At 43.8% G+C, this 21,233-nt stretch overlaps 1 protein-coding gene and 1 long non-coding RNA gene across 6 annotated transcripts in view; one reads left to right on the top strand and one right to left on the bottom strand.

Annotated features, from left to right (window-relative positions):
* LOC309635029 overlaps positions 1 to 21,233 on the bottom strand; it is a 207,757-nt gene that overhangs the window by 108,015 nt on the left and 78,509 nt on the right. The window lies entirely within an intron of this gene.
* The window catches only part of ARFGEF3 (ARFGEF family member 3), a 202,022-nt gene that overhangs the window by 138,319 nt on the left and 42,470 nt on the right, over positions 1 to 21,233 (top strand). For all 5 annotated transcript variants that reach the window (XM_082405594.1, XM_082405593.1, XM_082405597.1 and 2 more), the window contains 7 exons: positions 1,439 to 1,589; positions 3,437 to 3,754; positions 6,078 to 6,211; positions 8,582 to 8,727; positions 10,328 to 10,507; positions 14,515 to 14,659; positions 17,216 to 17,338. In XM_082405594.1, coding sequence (XP_082261720.1) covers positions 1,439 to 1,589; positions 3,437 to 3,754; positions 6,078 to 6,211; positions 8,582 to 8,727; positions 10,328 to 10,507; positions 14,515 to 14,659; positions 17,216 to 17,338 — 1,197 coding nt within the window. The remainder of the gene's footprint in view (positions 1 to 1,438; positions 1,590 to 3,436; positions 3,755 to 6,077; positions 6,212 to 8,581; positions 8,728 to 10,327; positions 10,508 to 14,514; positions 14,660 to 17,215; positions 17,339 to 21,233) is intronic.

The following is a 21,233-nucleotide window of genomic DNA, read 5'->3' as shown; positions in this document are numbered from 1 at the left end:
CCCAGGGTGCACATTTGAGGACCCCCTCAGGCTACAGTGGGAAAGATAGAATGGCCAGGGTTCTGAAGGGGGGAATCAAATCAATGGAGGAATCCCTGAGAGGAGGCTCGGAAAGACTTTGCTCTTGTCAGAGAAAAACCTGAGCTTTGTGAACTTGGGAAAGGGTTGATTTTTAACTTGTTAAAATTAGTCAATGAAGTGGATGGTTATCTAGATATAAGGAAAGAGAATGGCCTTTCTAATAACAATGGAAGATAAATGGCAGACAGCAAACAAGGAAAAATTGGAAGCTTGGTCCAACTTGTGCTAACAATGTATCAGGTATATAAAATAGGTAGTCACAGAAAGAGTCAGCACATTTTTAGCTGAGAAAAACAGGTTAGGTTGGTGTTCCTCAAACTTGAGTAATAGAGAGAATCATATGAAAACAAAGCAACTCTTACACATCCCCAGTGTTAACTGCAAAAGGGTATCACACTTTTACTTAAAATGTACAATTATAAGTTACATAAAAATACTTAAATTTAAAGTTCTTCAAAAACTATTAAACCAGAGCTAGTATTTGAATATAGACAAATAAAAAATAAAATTAATATCACATCCGTGAGACAAATGATGCTTTTCTAAAAATCAGTTTGCCCTTTACAGTAGGAGCATGGTTCGGCTTCCTCTGTAGTGAACGTGCTGTGTTTCTGGGTTCTGGACCATTGCTCAGTTTCCCCACTAGACCCATCTTCCAGTGACTGGACACCTCAATTCATGCAGGATGCTGTTGTTTGGCCTTGCCTTGGCATTTTGCATAATTGACATCTTAAATCACCTTCTGCATCCTTTCTCATTCATTATCTACAATTTAAAAAGTATTATTTGAAGATCACAAGTATAAACGTAAACTCAGGGAGTGAAATGATATGGGAATTTTCAGTTATAAAGCGGTCATCATGGCGCTGATTGTGTACATACATATGTTGTTTTACGTGATCATCATGAACACCTAACACTAAATAAACCTCAGAGAGGACTTGGGAAGGCCAGGAATTCTTTCTTATTATCAATATGAGTACACAGGGGCAGAGGATGGGTCTGGGCACAGATGGCTTTAGCTGGGATTGGCCCTTGAAGCCTATCCTCACTGCTGTGACTGACCCAGATCCCAGGGGTGGGCCCAGAGGAACTGTACCTACCAGCTCAGAATCCATGGACTTCTGAAACCCCGGGGCTGGGGTCACCAATGTCTGTGGGCCTGTGGGCTGGGTAGTTTGCATGATGAGCCTCGGGGACCTGCCATTGAAGAGCTCGCTGCCAGTGACATCCAGTGACATCTCCTGTTTCCTCTTGCCCTTGCCCAAGAGCACATTCTGTCCTTTCCCTCCTTTCTCCCTCGCCTTCTGTCTCCCTTACTTGGACTGTTATTCTAGCGAATGTCTTTCTGACGCAGTGAAGCTAAAAGTGGAGCAGAAACTGGAGCAGATCGGGAAGCTGCAGGGGGTATGGCTGCACGCAGCCCACGTCCTGTGCATGGACGCCATCCTCAGTGTCGGCCTGGAGATGGGCAGTCACAACCCGGACTGCTGGCCGCACGTGTTCAGGTGTGTGACCGGATCCCCACTCCCGCGGGCCTGGCACCGCCTGCCGGGGGGGGAGGGGGCGGGGTGGGGGGAGGGGACCTGCCGTGGGGAGGAGGTAGAACCCTGCACCTGCCAGCACGTAAACAGATCACAGTAATTCACGGAGTTTGGAAAAGCCCCAAATGAGAGGTTAAAAAGACAAGAGGGAATAAGGGCCCAACTGAACGTATGTCTCAGAGAACAGAGTGACGGAACTGAATTTAGGAAAGTGTGAACTATCATTGACATTGTCTGTGAGAGGCAGATAACATTATCCCAGGGAAGGAAAACTGATTCTTAACTAGAGGCTGGTAAAAGGCCACGTCAGTTAGGTGAATACCAGGCAGATCTGAAAGCTGGTCACGTGTCAGCAACATAACATGGCTGCATGTTTATTAATGTCCTTTTTATTGAAAGAAGGATTTTTGTTAGCTTACATGGACACATAATAAGTACAGTTTGCCTACTTTTAATTTAGCGAGACAAAGGAAAAAATAGAATAGTAGCTTGTGTCAAAGACAGCCAAAAGTTTGGCTCTTGGCTTTGTAGTATCAAAGTAAAAAGAACCTCCCAATCAGTTACACGGTTCACAGCACCTGTAAAATAAAAACAAAGCGAGAGCTCCACAGTCCTCCCATGATCTAGAAGAAAAGCCTGCCTTCCCTGGCACTGGCGGTCGGGTGGACCTCGGACAAAGGAAGGACCACTGTCCACCCGCAGCAGGCACAGGGAGGCTGTGGCTTTCTTACCCATCTCGTCAGCACACACCCCATCCTCTACAAGCTCAGTTCTGGCCGAGCGGTGGAGGGACGATCCGGAGCAGGATGGTGGCCGCAGCGGGGCTCAGGCATCCAGATCTTGCCCAGAGCACTGGCCAGATCTCGGTTCTGTTTATCATCCTCAGAGCAAATACAGCCTTGAGTGAGTGTTGGTCGACTTTCAAAGATCATTCTAGGGTTGAAAAACTCATCTTGAGAGGAACATGTGAAAGGGCCAGCATGAATCGGCCTGGAGCACAATGGGTTTTAATGTGGAGGCTGGTGACCCGCTACTCTCCATTGCTTTCACAGGCAAAAAGAGAAAGACTTAAATTGCACCCAAGTAATTTCTATGGAGTCAAAAAATGGCCTGATTATGGAACATCAGAGTGGATTATCCAGGATAGTCTTTCCTAGGAACTGGACTTATTCTGGGATGAGGGGGTCTGTAGTCCCAGGTCCTATTGGGCACAGTTTGGAAGCTGGCAGCTGTACCACGTGTTGTGACTCTTCTCTGAGTTTACCGTGATTAGGTGACCGCCCCACCCCCTGCCCCAGTAGTGGTTACGTGGAGCTCTCAGGTCCCAGGGGACATGGCTGCATGGGACCCCTGAGTGAGGGCCCGCTGTGGCCAGAGGGCCAGTCCGCCACGTGCGCACTCATTCTGGGATCCCAAAGTAAGGAGGTGTTTCCCGAGTCCTGACTAGAGCACGAGAGAGAAGGAAGAGGACCTTTTGGGAAAACTCACGCAAACAGCCGAAGTCCTGATAAGCCAGCGCGCTGGACAGGACGTACCTGGATAAACAGAGCTCTGTTCCCAGACTTTCACCGAGGAATCCTTACCCCACCTCCAGGCCGTCTGGTCCAACTCAAACAAAAGTCTGTATAGCGGGAAGAGAGGGAGTGGGAGTGGAGAGCGAGGGGGAGAGAGGTGGCTATCGCCAGAGGAAGGGGGACAATTCAGGAGGACTGTAAGGCCATCTGAGCTCCTTTGTATCTCACTGTGGGGTCGCCAGAGCGGGCCCGGCTGAGCTGCAACTTTCAACGGCTGCTGTGTGTGACTCTCTCCAGGGTGTGCGAGTATGTGGGCACGTTGGAGCATACCCACTTCAGCGACGGCGCCTCTCAGCCCCCGCTGACCATCAGCCAGCCTCAGAAGGCCCCCAGAGGCGGACTCCTCGGGGACCCGGAGAGCGAGGGCTCACCCCAAGAGCAGAGCCTGGAGCAGGGGAGCTCCCTGAGCGCGGCCCCCGTCATCCAGCCCCTCTCCATCCAGGAACTCGTCCGGGAAGGCAGCCGAGGCCGAGCCTCCGACTTCCGTGGGGGCAGCCTCATGACGGGCAGCAGTGCCGCCAAGGTCGTGCTCACGCTCTCCACCCAGGCCGACAGGTGCGCGCTGTTCCCACCATGCCCCGGGGGGCTGCCCCCCAAAGAGCACCCATCGTCTGCTGGCCACACCACACGCTTCTCTTCTGCTCTCAAAATCCTCCCCAGGACAACTTGATTTGTTAGCCAGTCATTGCAGCCTCTTGTAATTTTTTTCAAGTACGTCTCTGTCTGCCATCACACTGAACACTCACAATGAACTCTTTTGTCTAGTGACTGAGGCTGGAGGCTCGGGGGCGGGGTCAGGCAGCCCGGGGCGAAGGCTCTGCACTTACTCTATGACCACAGGCAACTTCCACAGGCCCTGCTTTCTCATCGTAGAATAGGGCCATAAAGTATCATAACTCTCACAGGCTAGCCATAAGGTTAAATTAATTAGTTCGCTGGAAGTAGTTAGGACAGAGCTTGGCAAATAGTAAACATTTACTATTTTTATGATAATATTTTAAAATCCTGCACCCAGGAGTGTGATCTAAATTGATGCCCAGAAGTCACATTAAGATGTAGAGGGAGGAATCAGCAGTAATTCCAACTGTTAGGTGGTTCTCCTTCTTTTTAAAAAAAAAAAAAAAATGCATATTTATTAGAGAAAATGTAATCTTAAAACATTTAAGAATTTATTGCAAGACTAATGTATACCATTTGTTCCCCTAGTATAATAAGGCTAAAGTCAACAGTTGTCCCAATTTGTCTTCAAAAAGGCTTTTCTTTCCACCTGTGCAAAATTACAATAATGTACTAATATTTGTGAGCTATGTACAAATGATAATATATTGTGATTATTTGGCTACTTGTTCCTGTGGCTGCACATGAAACTAGACAAGAATGAGCCCCCTCTTTCCTGTTATCTGCTTTTCTGAATTGAGGTGGCCCTTCTTGATGCGGAAAGTGCTTTGGTCACCTTCACCTGGAGACCATCCCACTTCACTCTTCCACACCTGGCGGCTGTGCCCCAGCCGACCCAGCACAGGCGCAGTGAAGTTCACGTGGGAGGACGGACAGCAAGGGCGTAGAGATGTGGGAGGAGCGTCACTGGCTGGGCTCAGAAGACTCGAGTTCACTCCTGGCTTTGACACCAGCCAGCTGCAGGGTTGAGTCTGTGTGAATAGTTGCACTGAGATTCAGTTTCTTCAGCTACCAACCTGGTACAATAATTCTTTTTTCCTGTCTATCCAACAAGGTGGCTGTGAAAGTGTTTGGGAAGCTGGAAAGTGGCATACAGGTGTCAGATGGGATATAATATTCACCACTCTTTTCCTACTAGGAAAGAGGAAGAAGAAATGATTGATGGGATCCAGAAACCAAATGGTGTTGAAATTGAAATTAGAAAACACAAGAAAAATATATTTGTTTAGATAATTTGTGAATGATTAATCTACTGATTCCCATCTTAAAACTTGTGTGCCTTGTATTATCCCTTCACGAGGGCTTTGTTATTCAGTTCATATTGGAGACACTCTCCCTTACCCAGAACATGGCACCCCATAGGGCTGCTTGCTCTTCTGGGGTCACCACGGATTTGGAGGGCAGGCATCAGGATGACCCCGGAGCAGAGGGAGGCTGGCTCGCCTCATTCCTCATGTGCCACATAAACCGGTGTTTGATCCCAACATTCCAAGTTCCAGTGAGCCTCTGACCCTCCTCTAAGCCCTGCTACCTGTGCTTACCTCCTTCTCCTTAACTCCTTCTAGAAATGTCTGTGCCCAACAGAGTGGAAAACAGAAAGAACCTGCAAAGTCCTTTATGTTAGGGAATATTCGTTATTCCAGTACATACTTGAGCTTCACCACGTCCAGGGCTCTGGGTGTATGAGTCAGAAGGGTAAGAAGGTCAGTCCCTGCCCCTGGGGGGCTTACAGATCAGGTTTACTCTGCTTCTAAATCCTCCTGAGAGCCAAGCCCAGCACTAAACTCGCCAATTGTAGCCCAACAAAAGCCTTGATTAATTTGCTGAGTTTTTTCTTTAACATAGCTTATGAAATTGAAGCTAATTGTAAGAATTCCATTCCCAGCGTTTCAGTTTCTGGGAGCGATGCTTTGCCATCTTTCGACTTCTTGCCAAATGTTTTATGAGTGCCCATCTCAGCTGAGCTAGGCCATGGGACTACAAAGATTATTTTTTTAAATATGGTCTGTGCCCTTCAGATTAGAATCTTATAAGTTAGAGTAGACTTGTACTCAGTAATAAGAGGTATAATAGTACTGTGCATTTCTTTACAGTGTTTACACATTTTCATTAATCACATCTAAGAAAATTACCATAATCATTCTGCCATAAAGACTTTGCTGAATTGTTTCTAAATAACAAGTCTTTTTGTTTCATCCAGGCTCTTTGAAGATGCTACAGATAAGTTGAACCTCATGGCTCTGGGAGGTTTTCTTTACCAGCTGAAGAAAGCATCGCAGTTCCAGCTTTTCCATTCCGTCACAGAAACGGTTGATTACTCACTGGCAATGCCAGGTAATTCTTTCCCGGCAGAAACCGTGCCATGAGGTTAGCAGGAAACAGCCCAGATCTCTGATACCAACAGCCTGCCTGAAGACTTGAACCCACATTCCCTTCGTACACAGTCACCTTGGCTCGAGTGAAAATTTGTCATCTGGTGTTGAGGCATGATCGTGGCGGATGGGGGTTGGCGGTTTGGGCGGGGTATCATTCTTTGTGAATGGAAATGTTGCTGCCACCGTTGTTGCGGGTATTACCGCCGGAGCTGGACTGTGTTCTGCTAAATCTTGTGATGTAGAAATGGTGTGGCTACTCAGGGTGCAGATAACTTCACATGAGGGTAGGACCTCCTCTCCATATCACAAAGCACACACCCGCCTTAGTCCAGCCTACTTGCAGAAGCAGCTTCTAATTTCAGAAGGGCCTGGGAGAGAAAAATGGAAGGCTTGACAGAAGCCTCAGGCCACTCTTAGAAAAACTGCTCTCCGGGCATATCCCTTTAACAGCAGGTCAGTATCGCTATCTTCACGGATGAGGCCAGATGAAGGCCCTCTTGAAGGCCAACACGTGGAAGAGGGGGTAGAGTTGTACTGAATCACCCAAGCGTCCCAAGTGGGTGGCAGGTTGCTCACAAACGCAGCTGTCCATCAGCAGCCAGGGTTGTTGTGCTGTAACAGTGAGTACCCTGTCCCCAGGGCAGAGTCACAGAGCCGTGTGCCAGGATCGCACTGGTGGCAGGTTGAAGTGCACAACCTCCGAGGTCCTTCCATCATCAGGAATTTTGATTCTTACTGCAGATTCTAATTTGAGAACCATAGTCCCTTCCCGTGAGTTTTTAATAGACTTTAAAACCTTAGCTGTATAAAGCCAACTTCCCAGATCCAGCCAACTGCCAGAGCATCTCTGAGCCCAGGGACCACTTTCAAAGTCTTCTGCATGGAGAAATCAGCAGACTCTGAGCTTACAAAAAACCACGAGCAGTGAGGGTCAGGAAGAGGCAGCAGACCTAGGGGGAAGAAGCATTGGCTTTGGAATCAATCAGATCCAAGTTAAAATGCTGCCTTCACTACTTACCAGCTGCGTCAGTTTAGGCAAGTTGGTTCACCTTTCTGATCTTCAGTTTTCTAATCCGTACATGGCAGTAGTTACATTTACTTCTTAAGGGTTGCTTTTAAAATTAAAGTGATTACAGACATAGAGAACAGACTTGTGGTTGCCAAGGTGGGGGGTGGGAGAGGGATGGAGTGGGAGTTTGGGATTAGCAGATGCAAACTATTATATATAGGATGGATAAAGAGCAAAGTCCTACTGTATAGCACAGGGAACTATATTCAATATCCTATGATAATCCATAATGGAAAAGACTATAACAAAGAATGTATATATGTGTATAACTCAATCACTTTGCTGTACAGCAGGAATTAACACATTGTATATCAACTATACTTCAATAAAAATAAAAGTGATTAAAGACACAAAGAACCAACACAATGTCTGATGCAGAGTAAACAATCAGTAAATGTCAATGATTTTTGTTGCTGTCATTTTGAAGTTTATTTGATACGGCAAGACTACTTAGAAAGGCACATTCTGGTTGGAAGAGGCTGACCGTGATCAGTATCTTGTAGGTGTATGGGAGAAGCAGGAGCACATGAGCAAAAAGAGAGTGGAGAAGACTAAGGTGACAGTGGTAGAGAAGTAGCAAGAGATCCGAGTAGGCAAGGATTGTACGGAAGCAAGACAGAGGTTAGATCACATGTTATTGGGTGCAAAGGGCCCTGACCTGCTTGGCAAGGGCTTCAGAGGTACCATTAAGCATTGACCAAGTGGATGGTGGCCGTAAAGGATGGGAACGATAACAACAGTAACAATATAACTAAGTGTGTGTGGTAGGCAGTCTATGCCAGGCCCTGTGCTAAGTACTTTATGAGCATTATCACATTTCATCCTTGAAGTAACTTTAAGAAGTAGGTACTATCATCCCCACTTTTACAATGAGAAAGTGTGTATTAGAGAGGTAAACTTCTGGTCCATCGTAACCCAACTACTACATGATGGAGCCAGGATTTGGGCCTAGGCAGCCGATTCCCTGGCCCTTCTACTTAACCACGACATCATTCCTCCTTATCAACAGGCATTGTTTGCCTGACAAGTGTAAATGTCAGGGATGCTACAGTGAACAGGAGAGGTGGGCCCTGGCTTTGTTAAGTGAATCACCTGTTCTTTCTTGAATCCACGCTCCTCTCCTGTCTTGGCAAATTCATACCGAATAATCCCACTGATCCGAGTACAGCTCTTTGATTTTCATCCTCTCTCCATGCTTGAACAGGTCAAACTATTTCTGAGTTTTGGATTGATGGCTTTCATGGTCTTACCTTCCTGTAGGAGAAGTGAAATCCACCCAAGACAGAAAAAGCGCCCTCCACCTGTTCCGCCTCGGGGACGCCATGCTGAGGATCATGCGGAGCAAATCGAGGCCCCTGCTCCACGTGATGCGCTGCTGGAGTCTTGTGGCGCCGCACCTGGTGGAGGTGAGCACCTGGAAAGTGGGAAGCCCAGGGGCCTCCTGCAGCAGAGCCAGCACAGGGGTCTCCAGTCAGCATGGGACAAAGGGCACTGTGGCCACAGCAGTAAGGTTCCCATCACCTGGTCATAAGCATCTTTGTTCTCTGATTATACCTTATGGCACCTGAAGAATTGCCCCAAGGGCAGCACTGCCCTGGTATCACTCTGACCCTCTTTCTTTAAAACTATGTGACTCACCTAGACACCTCACACTGCCGGTTTCTTATACTTCATGGTCTGCTATCAACCTAAGTCTGGAGTTTCATTTTTATACATGAATATAACAATGTCTTTTGTTCTTGCCAGGCTCTCTTTGCTAATCGCTAAACATATTCTGGGCAGTGCCTTCTAAGTAGGGGAAGCATAAATCCTGGTTTTCCCAACAAAATTAACTAGGACCCCTTTGACTCTCCAAAATAAAGCAGTCCATGTGATAGATTATATGGTAACTCCATCTAAGCACCTCAATACATGATGACTGGCTACTTCTAAGATGATGGGGAAATTGTTGCCCTGTTTCACAGTGATAACTATTCCAAATAGTCCTTTAGCACTTACTTGGTAGAGCTATGTCATAAAAAAGTATTTTGGGGAAATAAATTTACTAATCTGAGAACATTCTAGTAAGGAAAGGGGATAAAAAATAGTTATGGAGAAACAGTATATCAGTTATGTATGATACTATAATAAACCACCCCCAAAGCCTAGTGACTTAAAACAATAACTGTTTATTTAGCTCATGATTCTCTGGGTCAGAAATTCGAGCTGAGCTGTGCGGCTCTTCTAGTCTAGGCCAGGCTTGACTAATCTCAGCTGGCCTTAATGTGTTCACTTGTGGTCAGCCTCTGCAAAGACTGGGGCCAGCTGGTTCATGACTGGTACACCTGGGCAGATGATGGTCCTCTCTATGTGGTCTCTCCTCCTCCAGCCGACTAGCCCTGGCTCAGTCACATGGCATTCTTAGGATTCCAAAGGAAAGCAAGAGGGCAAACCCCAAATCAGAATTGCTTTACAATTCTCTACTTACGTAATATCTGCTGTTGTTCCATTATTCAAAGCAAGTCACACACCCAAGCCCAGGGTCAGTGTGGGAGAGGACCGCTAAAGGACACGGATACAAAGATGTGAGCCAATTAAAGCTGTATTGGTGCCATCATCCCACATCCCTGAGGGACAAATGTCACATCTGATCTTCATATGTTTGGGGCATGGCTAACAATGAGACCATGGGTGGTTTCCAGACTAGGTTCCGGTGTCTTTAGTCAGCATGTTCTATACCACCCAAGAAAACTGTCACGTTACAGGAAAAAAGAAGAAGAAATTATTAGAAACTCTTATTTTTCCAGAAACTTCAAAGTGAAATTGGAGATGTGTCTGATCAGTTGGTTAAATTATTTAAAATGCAATTTAGTGTGCTGTTCATTGATATTTATCCCTTGAAATCTTTTACTTTAGCAGAATTGCTGCTTCCACCTCCCTACAGTAAGGTGTGTTAGGAAGACCTTCAGAAACCAGATTCTTAGTTGCTTGAAGTCCTGAGGGTGTTTGACTCTCTGAATTTTGCAGGCTGCCTGCCATAAGGAAAGACATGTGTCTCAGAAGGCAGTTTCCTTCATCCATGATATACTGACGGAGGTTCTCACTGACTGGAGTGAGCCACCTCATTTTCACTTTAATGAAGCACTCTTCCGACCTTTTGAGCGTATCATGCAGCTGGAGTTGTGTGACGAGGATGTCCAAGACCAGGTCAGTGTGTCACGGTAGCAGTGCTGCCATCATTGCCATAGCCTGCTGGTTCTTGTTGAGGGCACTGGCAGGACTGTTCTGTGAGTGCTGCATATTTAGTCTTTCCAATAAGCCTATATGGAATCTGTGACAAGAAGAGGTTAAGCAATTTAGCTGAGGATTCGTGATGAGTGATTGGTGGAACTGGGATTTGAACCAGGCAATCTAGCTGTAATAGTCTATACTCTCATACCTAGCCTATACCCGTAACCACTATCATATTCTCTACGGAGAGACAGATGGTAAAGAGACTAGCTAGAGACTTCATATTTACGTAGCATGATGGTGGGCTAGGAACACAGACAGATTCTCTGTCTCTGAAATCTACTAAAAATGTTAAACAAGGGTTAAAATTTTTATTTTAAATATCATGTACACACTGGCAAGAAAGTAAGGAATAGTAAGATGCCCAAAACTAAGTAACAATGGGAAGCCCAAAGAAGTAAGCAGAGCTCTGAGACTGGATTGGCCATGAGGGAATTGGCCATCAGGTGAAGCTGAATGTCTGCATTCAATCTAAAATAATTGGCTCATTAGGAAATAGAATGTCATGAATACAGAAATAAAATAATAAAAATAGACACACACTGTCCCTAACTCCCCACCAGGAATCCAGATATTGGAGTTATCAGAGACTGACTTTAAAATAACTATGCTTATTAAGTTCTGAACAATGTTCAGAAAGATTTAGGACAGGAGGAATTTTGGCTGTGGTGGCATGAAGAAGTTAGAGAATCCTCTCCACAAAAATCAAGTATACGAAAAGAAAAAAATTGTCAAAAGCAGCCATTTCAGGACTCTTGCAATTGACCAAGGGCAGACAACAAATTGAGTAGCATTTATGGTGAAAAATAGTTCTTGCCAGAACTTTGGTTAAGAACAGCGGGAGTCTGTGACCTTCTTGCTGAAGATGGAAGTCATCACTTACTCACAAGCTGTTGGCAAGAATAGTAATTTGACCAGTGTGGGGCTGACTGGGAAAATCAGCTTTTCTGTGCTAAGAGACAGACTTGGTTTGAAGAAGAGGAAAAAAGACCACTGGTCTGTCAACTAAAAGTGGTGAATTCATTAGGAAATGAGCAATAGAATAATACTACAACTTTGCTAGCCTAAGGCTGCAGTGGTGAACCGGTAAGAAATGTAACGTGGGACTCTGGAAGCCAGAGATTTCATAGAAGGACTAGGTACGTCCGTCATGCATCTCTAGCTAACTGAAATGTGGGCATATATAGGATAGACCGTACAGATCCCATTAGAAAGTAAAAGACCAGAGAGACTTAGGAACTGGCTGAACTTTGTATATTCTCCCCAGTCTGCACACACAGATTGGAAGCCTTAAAGGCTCAAGGTATTTGAGCAGAATCTCTGCCTACTTCATCAAGTGACAACTAACCTATGCAGACATGGGGACAGCACTAGGAAGTCAGGCTGAAAAATAAAAATAAAGAAATTTAGTAGAGACATTATTGGTGCCTCATGCCATGGGAAGAGTAGAGACAGATTCTACAGTGTAAGTCCAAGCAACTTAGTTAAATAAATAAATAAATACTCAAAAATAAATCCAGCATTGCTACAATATATTATCTAAAATGTCCAATGTTCAGCAAAAAAAAAAAAAAAAAAAAAAATGAGATATGCAAAGAAATAAGAAACAGTCATGTATACTTGGGGGAAAAACAATAAATAGAAACTGACTTAGAGTGAGACCAGATGTTGGATTAAGCTAAAACCAGGATTATATATATCCAAAATGCAGATTTGGAGGGGGGAAGACAAGCAGACACAGGATCTAGAAGAGCTGGTGACCTCTACCAATGATGCCCTCGCGGTAGAAATTACAAAGTATTTAGCCAAAGAAGTCTGGTGCACATGGTGGGAAGAGGGTTCTATTCACTGGGTCCTGGCTCTGGCTTGGGATGTTGGATTAGGGGACAGAGACTTTAAGCAGCTATCATAAATAGGTTCAAAGAATTAAAGGAAAATATGATGACAATGACTCAAAAATAGGGCGTCTAAGTAGAGAAATGGAAACTGAAAGAATGCAAATTCTAGAGTTGAAAAGGACAATAACAAATGAAAAATCCACTAGATGGGCTTACCAACAAGATTTGAGATGGCAGAAGAAAGAATCAGTGTAAGATTGGTTTAACAGCTCAAAAATCAATTAATGTCATGTATCTTATTAGTAGAATAAAGCATTGAAACCCTATGGTCATCTTAACAGACACAGAGAAAACATTTTACAAAATCCATCACTCGTTTTAAATAAAAAAACTTTCAAGAAATGAGGAATAGAAGGGAGTTCCCTAATTGGATAAAGGGAGTATTTGAGAATCTTACATCAAACACTACACAATGGTCAAGGACTGAATGCTTTTTCCCAATAATTAGGAGCAAGGCAAAGATTTCCATCTTTACCAGTTCTATTCAACATTATGACTTTTACTCACTGTACCGAAAAATTAAAGGCATCCAATTTTGAAAAGCAAAACTGTCTTAGTTCCTAGACAACATGGTCTTATATGTAGAAAATCCTAAGGAATTTATTTTAAAAGTTACTAGAATTAATAGTGTGTTTCGAGACTTCCCTGGCAGTCCAGTGGTTAAGACTCCACGCTTCCAATGCAGAGGGTGCAGGTTCAATCCCTGGCCAGGGAACTAGGATCCCACATGCCATGCGGCGCAGCCAAAAAAAAAAATAGTGAGTTTAGCAAGGCTGCCAGACACAAAAACAATGTATTAAAATCAATTGAATTCCTATATTCAAGATGTAAGCTATCAAAAATTGAAATTAAGAGAACAATTCCATTCACAAGAGCATTGAAAACAAAATATTTAGGAATAAATTTAGTAAAAGACGTGAAATACCTGTACACTGAAAGCTAAAAAACATTGCTGAGAAAAAAATAAAGAATATTCCAATAAATTATGAGATATGCTACGTTCATGGCTTGAAAGACAGTATTTTTTAAATGGCAGATTTCCACAAGTTGATATATAGATCCAGTGCAATTCCTATCAAAATATCAGCAGACTTTTTTGAAGAAATTGGGAAGATTCTCAAATTTATATGCAAGTTCAAAGGATCTAGAATAGAGAAAACACATTTGAAAAAGAACAACGAATTTGGAGAATTTACACCACCCGATTTTAAAACTTCAGTCATCAATCCAGTGTGGTATTGGTGTACGGGTAGACCTATAGATCAGTGGAACTGAATAGAAAGTATAGAAATAAATTCTCACCATGTATGGTCAATTTTTGACAAAGATGTCATTGCAATTCAGTAGAGAGGATATTACTTTTAGCAAATGGTGCTTGAACATATACAATAAAAATGAACTTACATCCTTCCTCTTACCATGCACAAAAAATAACTCAAAATGGGTCATAGGCTTAAATAAGAGCAAAAGCTATAAATGTTTCTACAAGAAAGCATAGGAGACCATCTTTGAGGCCTTCAGTTATGCAAAGATTCTTTAGAAATGACACCAACAGGATCCATAAAAAGAAAAAATTGATGATTTGGACTTCATGAAAATTTAAAACTTTTGCTCTTCAAAAGACACCATATAAAAATAAAAGAAGAAGCCCAAAGCTGTGAAAAAAAAAATTTGCAAATCATGTATCTCAGGAAGGGCTTACATTTAGAATGCACAAAGAACTCTTAATAACTCAATAAAAAAAGACAATAATGAGAAGGCAAAAACCTAACTTCAAAAACACCAAAATATTTAAAAATGGCTTGTGAAAACTTTTAGCAACATTAGTCATTAGTAAAATGCAAATTAACATGATACGGCTGCTTATTTAGAAGACTTCTCAGTGAGTTTTTCTAGGTTCTGATTTTTATCCTTCACTAAAATTAACCCAGAAATAGGGAGCAGAGAAGCACCTCATTCTTCCCAGAAATTCGCCTGCTTCTCAGAAGGAAAAGGTGTTAAATGCCACCTCCTTTGCCTCTGCAGGTCGTCACATCCATCGGTGAGCTGGTTGAAGTGTGTTCCACCCAAATCCAGTCGGGATGGAGGCCCTTGTTCAGTGCCCTGGAAACAGTGCGCAGTGGGGACAAGTCTGAGGGGAAGGAGTACCTGGTCAGTGACTACTCCATGGGTAAGACCGTGTGTTGATTTCGTACCCTGAAACTTGTTTAGTAGTTCTAAACCGTAATTATTATAGCTCTAAGGTTTTTGAGTGGAATCTTTTTGGTGGAATCTTTAAGATTTTCTGTATACACGATCACAGCATTGTCAAAAAGAGGCAATGTCACTTCTTCCTTTCCAATTTGGATGTATTTTATTTCTACTCTTGCCTAATTGTTCCAGCTAGGACTTCGGTACTATGTTGAATAGGAGTAGTGATAGTGGGAAGAACGTGTGGATGATTCTGGCTATGGAGCATTAGTTCTTTATGCCAAGCTTCATGCTATCAAAAGAAGTCAGATAGGGCTTCCCTGGTGGTGCAGTGGTTAAGAATCCGCCTGCCAATGCAGGGGACACGGCTTCAAGCCCTGGTCTGGGAAGATCCCACATGCCATGGAGCAACTAAGCCCGTGTGCCATAACTACTGAAGCCCGTGAGCCACAACTACTGAAGCCCGCGCCTAGAGCCCGTGCTCCACAACAAGAGAAGCCACGGCAATGAGAAGCCCGCACACCTCAGCGAAGAGCAGCCCCTGCTCACCACGACTGGAGAAAGCCCCCGTGCAGCAACGAAGACCCAACACAGCCAAAAATAAATAAATTTTAAAAAAAAGAAGTTGGATAATAGGGAAGACTGGCATTCAGCTGTTTTAGCAGCAAGAAATGAGCTGGTGTATCAGGAACACAAGTTCTGAGTTCTGCCAGCAAACCAAGAACACTGAGCGTTATCAGGCCCAGCTCTCAGTGACAGATTGGACAAAAGGCAGAGAGACTTCTGTTGTTTCACTTATACGTATCTGTGTTGAGTTCTTTTGTAAAGCCAAAAGAAAAATGTTATCCACTTGGCTAGGAAGAAGCAAAAAAGTATCCAAATAACAGGGAATTCGAATTAGGGAGATCAGGTCTGGCTGGAAATAGATGGGCAGCCATACAGCAGGCCCAGTGACCAGAGTTGTTGTGTCAGGGGTCCCCAAGACTACCCCTGCACTTAGAGACCCATCAGAAGGACTCCTGGGACTCAGCATGTAGTTATGCCAAGATTTATTACATAGCTCAGATTTATTACATGGCTAACAGCCAAGATTTATTATGGCAACATAGTAAGGACAAGCCAGATCCTAAGGGGAAAACACAGAATCCCTGCACAGGCTTCCCTGAGCCCTCACCGTCCCATGAGGGGCTCCCACAGGGCACAGTCTTCCTCCAGCAGGGAAAATGCAGCAACATGTATGACCATAGGGCAGTGTGTAGGTCTTTCTGCCCAGGGAAGCCCACTAGAGACCCAGCTAAGGGCTGGTCACTTAGGTACCCTCTGCCTAGCATATTCCAAAATCCATACTGCCTGAAAAAAAGCAGAGGTTCAGATTAAACCACATTGTTTGCACCAACCATCCAGTCACAGTGAACCATCCAGTTAACTGTTGTTTGGGAATATTCTGAGAGCCAGCTTCCCAGACTCCAGCCCAGGGCCCACTGTACAAGCAGGCCTTTCTAAGGATAGCAGCCTTAAGCCTTCTATGTTAACTCTTTTCGGCTCAGGTATGAATAAATTAGTATATGCCATCAGGGATTTATCTAAACCTTCCCTTCCCTATAATTATGTGTGGAGGAGAATTCCAAAAGACCACATATTTAATCGCCCTATGTAGACCTACACATTGCCTCAGCCCTGTGTTCAGCCGGCTTTGCCCTGGTCCCTCTACCGAGCTCTCTTCATAGCCTTCCTACAGTTCCCTCTGCAGGCAAAGCTGAGAAGGACAGCATGGGAACCAAGCCAGTTATCCAGTCAAAAGGCCCAGGCTTTTCTCCAACAGACCTTTTTTTAAACATCTTTATTGAAGTATAATTGCTTTACAATGGTGTGTTAGTTTCTGCTTTATAACAAAGTGAATCAGTTATACATATACATATGTTCCCATATCTCTTCCCTCTTGCATCTCCCTCCCTCCCACCCTCCCCATCCCACCCCTCTAGGTGGTCACAAAGCACCGAGCTGATCTCCCTGTGCTATGCGGCTGCTTCCCACTAGCTATCTATTTTACATTTGGTAGTGTATATATGTCCATGACACTCTCTCACCCTGTCACATCTCACCCCACCCCCTCCCCATATCCTCAAGTCCATTCTCTAGTAGGTCTGTGTCTTTATTCCCGTCTTGCCACTAGGTTCTTCATGACCTTTTTTTTTTTTTTTTCTTAGATTCCATATATATGTGTTAGCATACTGTATTTGTTTTTCTCTTTCTGACTTACTTCACTCTGTATGACAGACTCTAACTCCATCCACCTCATTACAAATACCTCCATTTCATTTCTTTTTATGGCTGAATAATATTCCATTGTATATATGTGCCACATCTTCTTTATCCATTCATCCGATGATGGACACTTAGGTTGCTTCCATGTCCTGGCTATTGTAAATAGAGCTAACAGACCTTTTTTAAGGTTCTGTGGAAGGTGCTGGGAGTATGGGCAACCTGAAGGGTAGAGCCTTAACCTTCTTAAAACTCTATAATCTTCCTCCCTCAGGAAAAGGCCAGGCTCCGGTGTTTGATGTATTTGAAGCTTTTCTCAATACCGACAACATCCAGGTCTTTGCTAATGCGGCCACTAGTTACATCATGTGCCTTATGAAGTTTGTCAAAGGACTGGGTAAGTGGAGCCCTCCTTTACTGCCTCCTGACAGCTGGGGACCCTCTCCTGGATGGCTCTGTGTGATCGGGCTGCAGCAGGCAAGCAGGCATCCTGGTATAGGGGCAGATGGCGCTATGCTGTGCGCTCAGACGCACAAAGCTTACTGTAAACGCGGCTTTGACTCTGTCCAGGGTTGATACTTTCCATTGTGTTCATGGAATAATTTTATAATGAAACATGTCTTCATATGATATTTTACTCCAACTTCTTTTTGAATCTTAAAATATTCAATATTATGTTCAATAATTACCCTCACACAGGAAACTACTGTCCTCGGTGTCACATAATTAGAAGTCTATTAATTAGTCTATTAGCCTAATTAGAGTTTGAGTTCCCAGCTCTTAAGCAAAAATTAAGAATGCCTTCCCCCAGACCTTACTGATTACAAAACGTATTTTGAAGGTGTAGAAGTCACCCTTCTTTGAGACTTCGTGTGTTTTAGGAACTACCTAGCTGATTTTATGCTTAATTTAGAAATACTTTAACACAGTAGAGTCTTGCTATACAGCATAACCTGCCTGATCAGATGTTTGTATAACACGTGTTTATCTGGGGTGAAGTGGAAGGGAGTGGCAGTTAGTTAAACCCAAAGTTTAGAAGGAACTTAAGCCTTCAAGTTTTGAGTTTCACCGTGGTGTGCTCTGAGACCTGGAGCCTTGAGAACCTTTTAAAAAAAGAAAATATAAGGTCCATAATATTCTTTTGTATTCTTGCAAAATAACTGACAATTTCTTTGTAAAAGAAAATAGGACACAGAGAAGCTAGGTGACTTCATTCATGTTCCCCTTATTTTGGAGCAGGAATAAAATGCAAGTTTCAAGACAGAGGCTGGAGGCCACAAGTCTGATCCACAGACCATCCTTGTTATATTCTATTCTTACCTACACCCATTCTATGCTTCTGTATACCCTGGGAAATAGAGGGCTGAGCTGAGGGGCAACCATGAAAGCCCCTCACTTATCCACTTTACATACTGGGCTTCAGAGGAAGGTTTCTTTTGAAAGACAGAGTAAGATTTTATTCTTTTTAAACTCTGCTCTACGTTAAATAGAAGCCAAACAGTTTAGTATCTTAATCATAAGAATACCTTAAAGTAATGAATCTCTGCCTTAGATAGTAAAAAATCCAGTCCTTGTTTAGAAAAAACTTTCCTCCTGTATTTCTCCTTTACTCTCTCAACTACTACCTCACTCACAAGAGTTCCGACGCCAGATGTGTGGGCTTTGTTCCCACACCAAGCAGTTCTCTGTGATACCAGCTGGGTGTCCTATTGTCAATTCAATTCTGACCCCAACCAGAGTTAGACCAGCAGACCCCACAGGTGAAGGGCTCAGTCCTATGAGACTGCCCCCCGCCATTTCAAATGACAATTACAAGTAGAAGGTCCCCAAGTTACCCACAACTTCTGTTTAACTTGGCTACAAATCAGAGGTTCCCATGACCCCCCCATCCTTTGGATTCAGTGATTCATTAGAACAACTCACAGAACTCAGGGAAATGCTTACATTTATCAGCTTATTATATAATAATAGATATGATAAAGGATACAGATAAACAGCCAGATCAAGAGATTATATAAGTTGAGGTCCAGGAGGGTCCCAAGCTCAGGAGCTTCTGCCCTCATGGAGTTGGGGTACACCCTCCTCCCAGCATGTAGATGTGTTCACCAACCCAGAAGCTCCCTGAACGCCATACTCTGGGGATTTCTTATGGAGGCTTCATCATGTGGCCATGATCAATCATTAACTCAATTTCCAACCCCCCTCTTCTTCCTATGGTCTTTCTGGTGACCAGCCCCCGTCCAGGAGCTTACCAAGCTTTGCCTCACTAGAACAAAAGACTCTATCACCCAGGAAATTCCAAGGGATTTAGGAGCTCTGCATCAGGAACTAGAGTTGAAGATCAAATATTAGAACCAAAGATGCTCCTAGTAGTCTTATCATTTGGGAAATTAGGGTTTTAGGAGCTCTGTGCCAGGAGCCAGAGGCGGAGACCAACATATGTATTTTCCATTATTCCACAACCCTATATTTTATTTAAGAACCATTATTATTGGTATTCTGTTGTTTGGTGAACAGTCGAGGGCCTGCTACGGGGGCATGGTGACCTGTACATGCTATGGGGATACACAGATGAATATAACATGCTTCCTGCCTGTGAGAGGCTCACAGCCTCTTCTGGGAAACAGACACACAAATCAATAGTCACAGTTCAGGAAGATGGATATTTTCATAGAGGCTAGGGAAAAAAAAAAAGCCATTTAAGCTGAAATGAACAAGCAGCTGAGATGGGGTGCTTGGTAGTAGGGCCATGCAGACTTCAAAGGGAAAGTGACATTTGAACTTCGCGGTGTGAGCTCCTGTAGGTTTACTTTTCTAAGAGTAGGGTACGTTGGAGGTGCCACAAAGGAGGGATCCTGGGTGATGAGTTGGAAAGGGAGGAAGGGGCCAGGCTCTAAAGGGCCCTGCATGCCACACCGGGAAATCGAGAACGTGCAGGGAAGGTTTTGAAGCCACCGAGTGGTGTATCACATGTGACCTTAGAAACTAAACTAGCAGGCGTGTGCCCCTGTGGGTAAGGACAAGAGGCTACAGGCAGAGACCAGTGTGCAGGAGTTTGGGAGAGAGCAGAGAGGATGGAGCTCAGGATATTGTAGAGGTGGGATCCGGAGGGCTTGGACTGCTCTGATGTGGGGCCTAAGAGAGGGTGGAACTGAGGTTGACTCCCCAAGTTCCTTGCCAGGACTGATGTTTCCCAGAATTAGGATATCCAAAAGGAGTGGAGGAGAGGAACAATAATGAATTCTATCTTTGGACACTGGGACATGTTGAGTTTCTATGAAATATTCAAGTGGAGATGTTAGAAATTTTCACGGTAGAAATGTTAGAAATTTGAGATCTTATCTCAGCGAGGGAGCTGGGGCCTGAAAATGGAGGTGCAGAATTATCAGTGCGCACCTGAGGATATTTAAAACAGAAAGATTCCATTTTTTTCTGTGAATTATAAGGTGGAGTTACTTGTCTGTGGCTTGGGGTCAGTGGGCACAGCCACGCTGGCTGTGTCCTGCCCGCCTCCAGGGGCCGCCCCGTGCACAGACTTTGATGTGTGACAGCAGCCTCCGTAAAAAACTTGGAACACTGTGATTAACAGGATAGGAAATGGATTTATTTTTTATTCCCACTTGGTTATGTCAACATGAATTTGAACTGCTCTGTGTTTTTATACTCTAAGGTGTGTTAATCTAAACCAGGGGTTGGCAAACTATGGCCCACAGGCCAATGCCCCCCACTCAGCGTTTTTAGAAGTAAAGTTTTATTGGAACACAGCCCTGGTCATTTGTCTGTGGTTGTTTTTGTGCTATCGTGACAGAGTTGAGAAGTTGCAACAAAGAGAGTGTGACCTGCAAAGCCTAAAATATTTACTGTCTGACCCTGTATAAAAAAAAGTTTACCAGTCCCTGATCTAAAATATACAAATGGTTATCTTTTCTTTCTTAAGGAGAAACATGCCTCTTTGTCTCCTAAATTTTAACTAATACCTAGTAATTATGTCTGTTTACCCACAGGTAAGGGTGCCGGTTGCTACAATTGTAGACAGTTAGAAACAATTACAGTACTGTGGAATAATTTTATTAAAAGTATAGAAGTAGATTCTTACATGAGAAGAAAAATGATAATTTCCAACTACTGTATGCCTATAGACTATCTAGATGCCCTCTAGAGATCTGTTAAATTTCTAGATATATACACACAAAATAGAAGTCATTTCAGTTCAATTTAGTAGTCTCCATCCCCAAACCCCAGATGTTTCAGATCTTCCCAGAGTCTTCCTTTATCATCACTGTTTAGTGCTG

Source organism: Balaenoptera borealis (assembly GCF_965194805.1).
Source record: "Balaenoptera borealis genome assembly, chromosome: 9".
Classification (NCBI taxonomy): domain Eukaryota; kingdom Metazoa; phylum Chordata; class Mammalia; order Artiodactyla; family Balaenopteridae; genus Balaenoptera; species Balaenoptera borealis.
The sequence above is the reverse complement of the archived record's forward strand: the minus strand, read 5'-3'. Positions and strand labels throughout refer to the sequence as shown.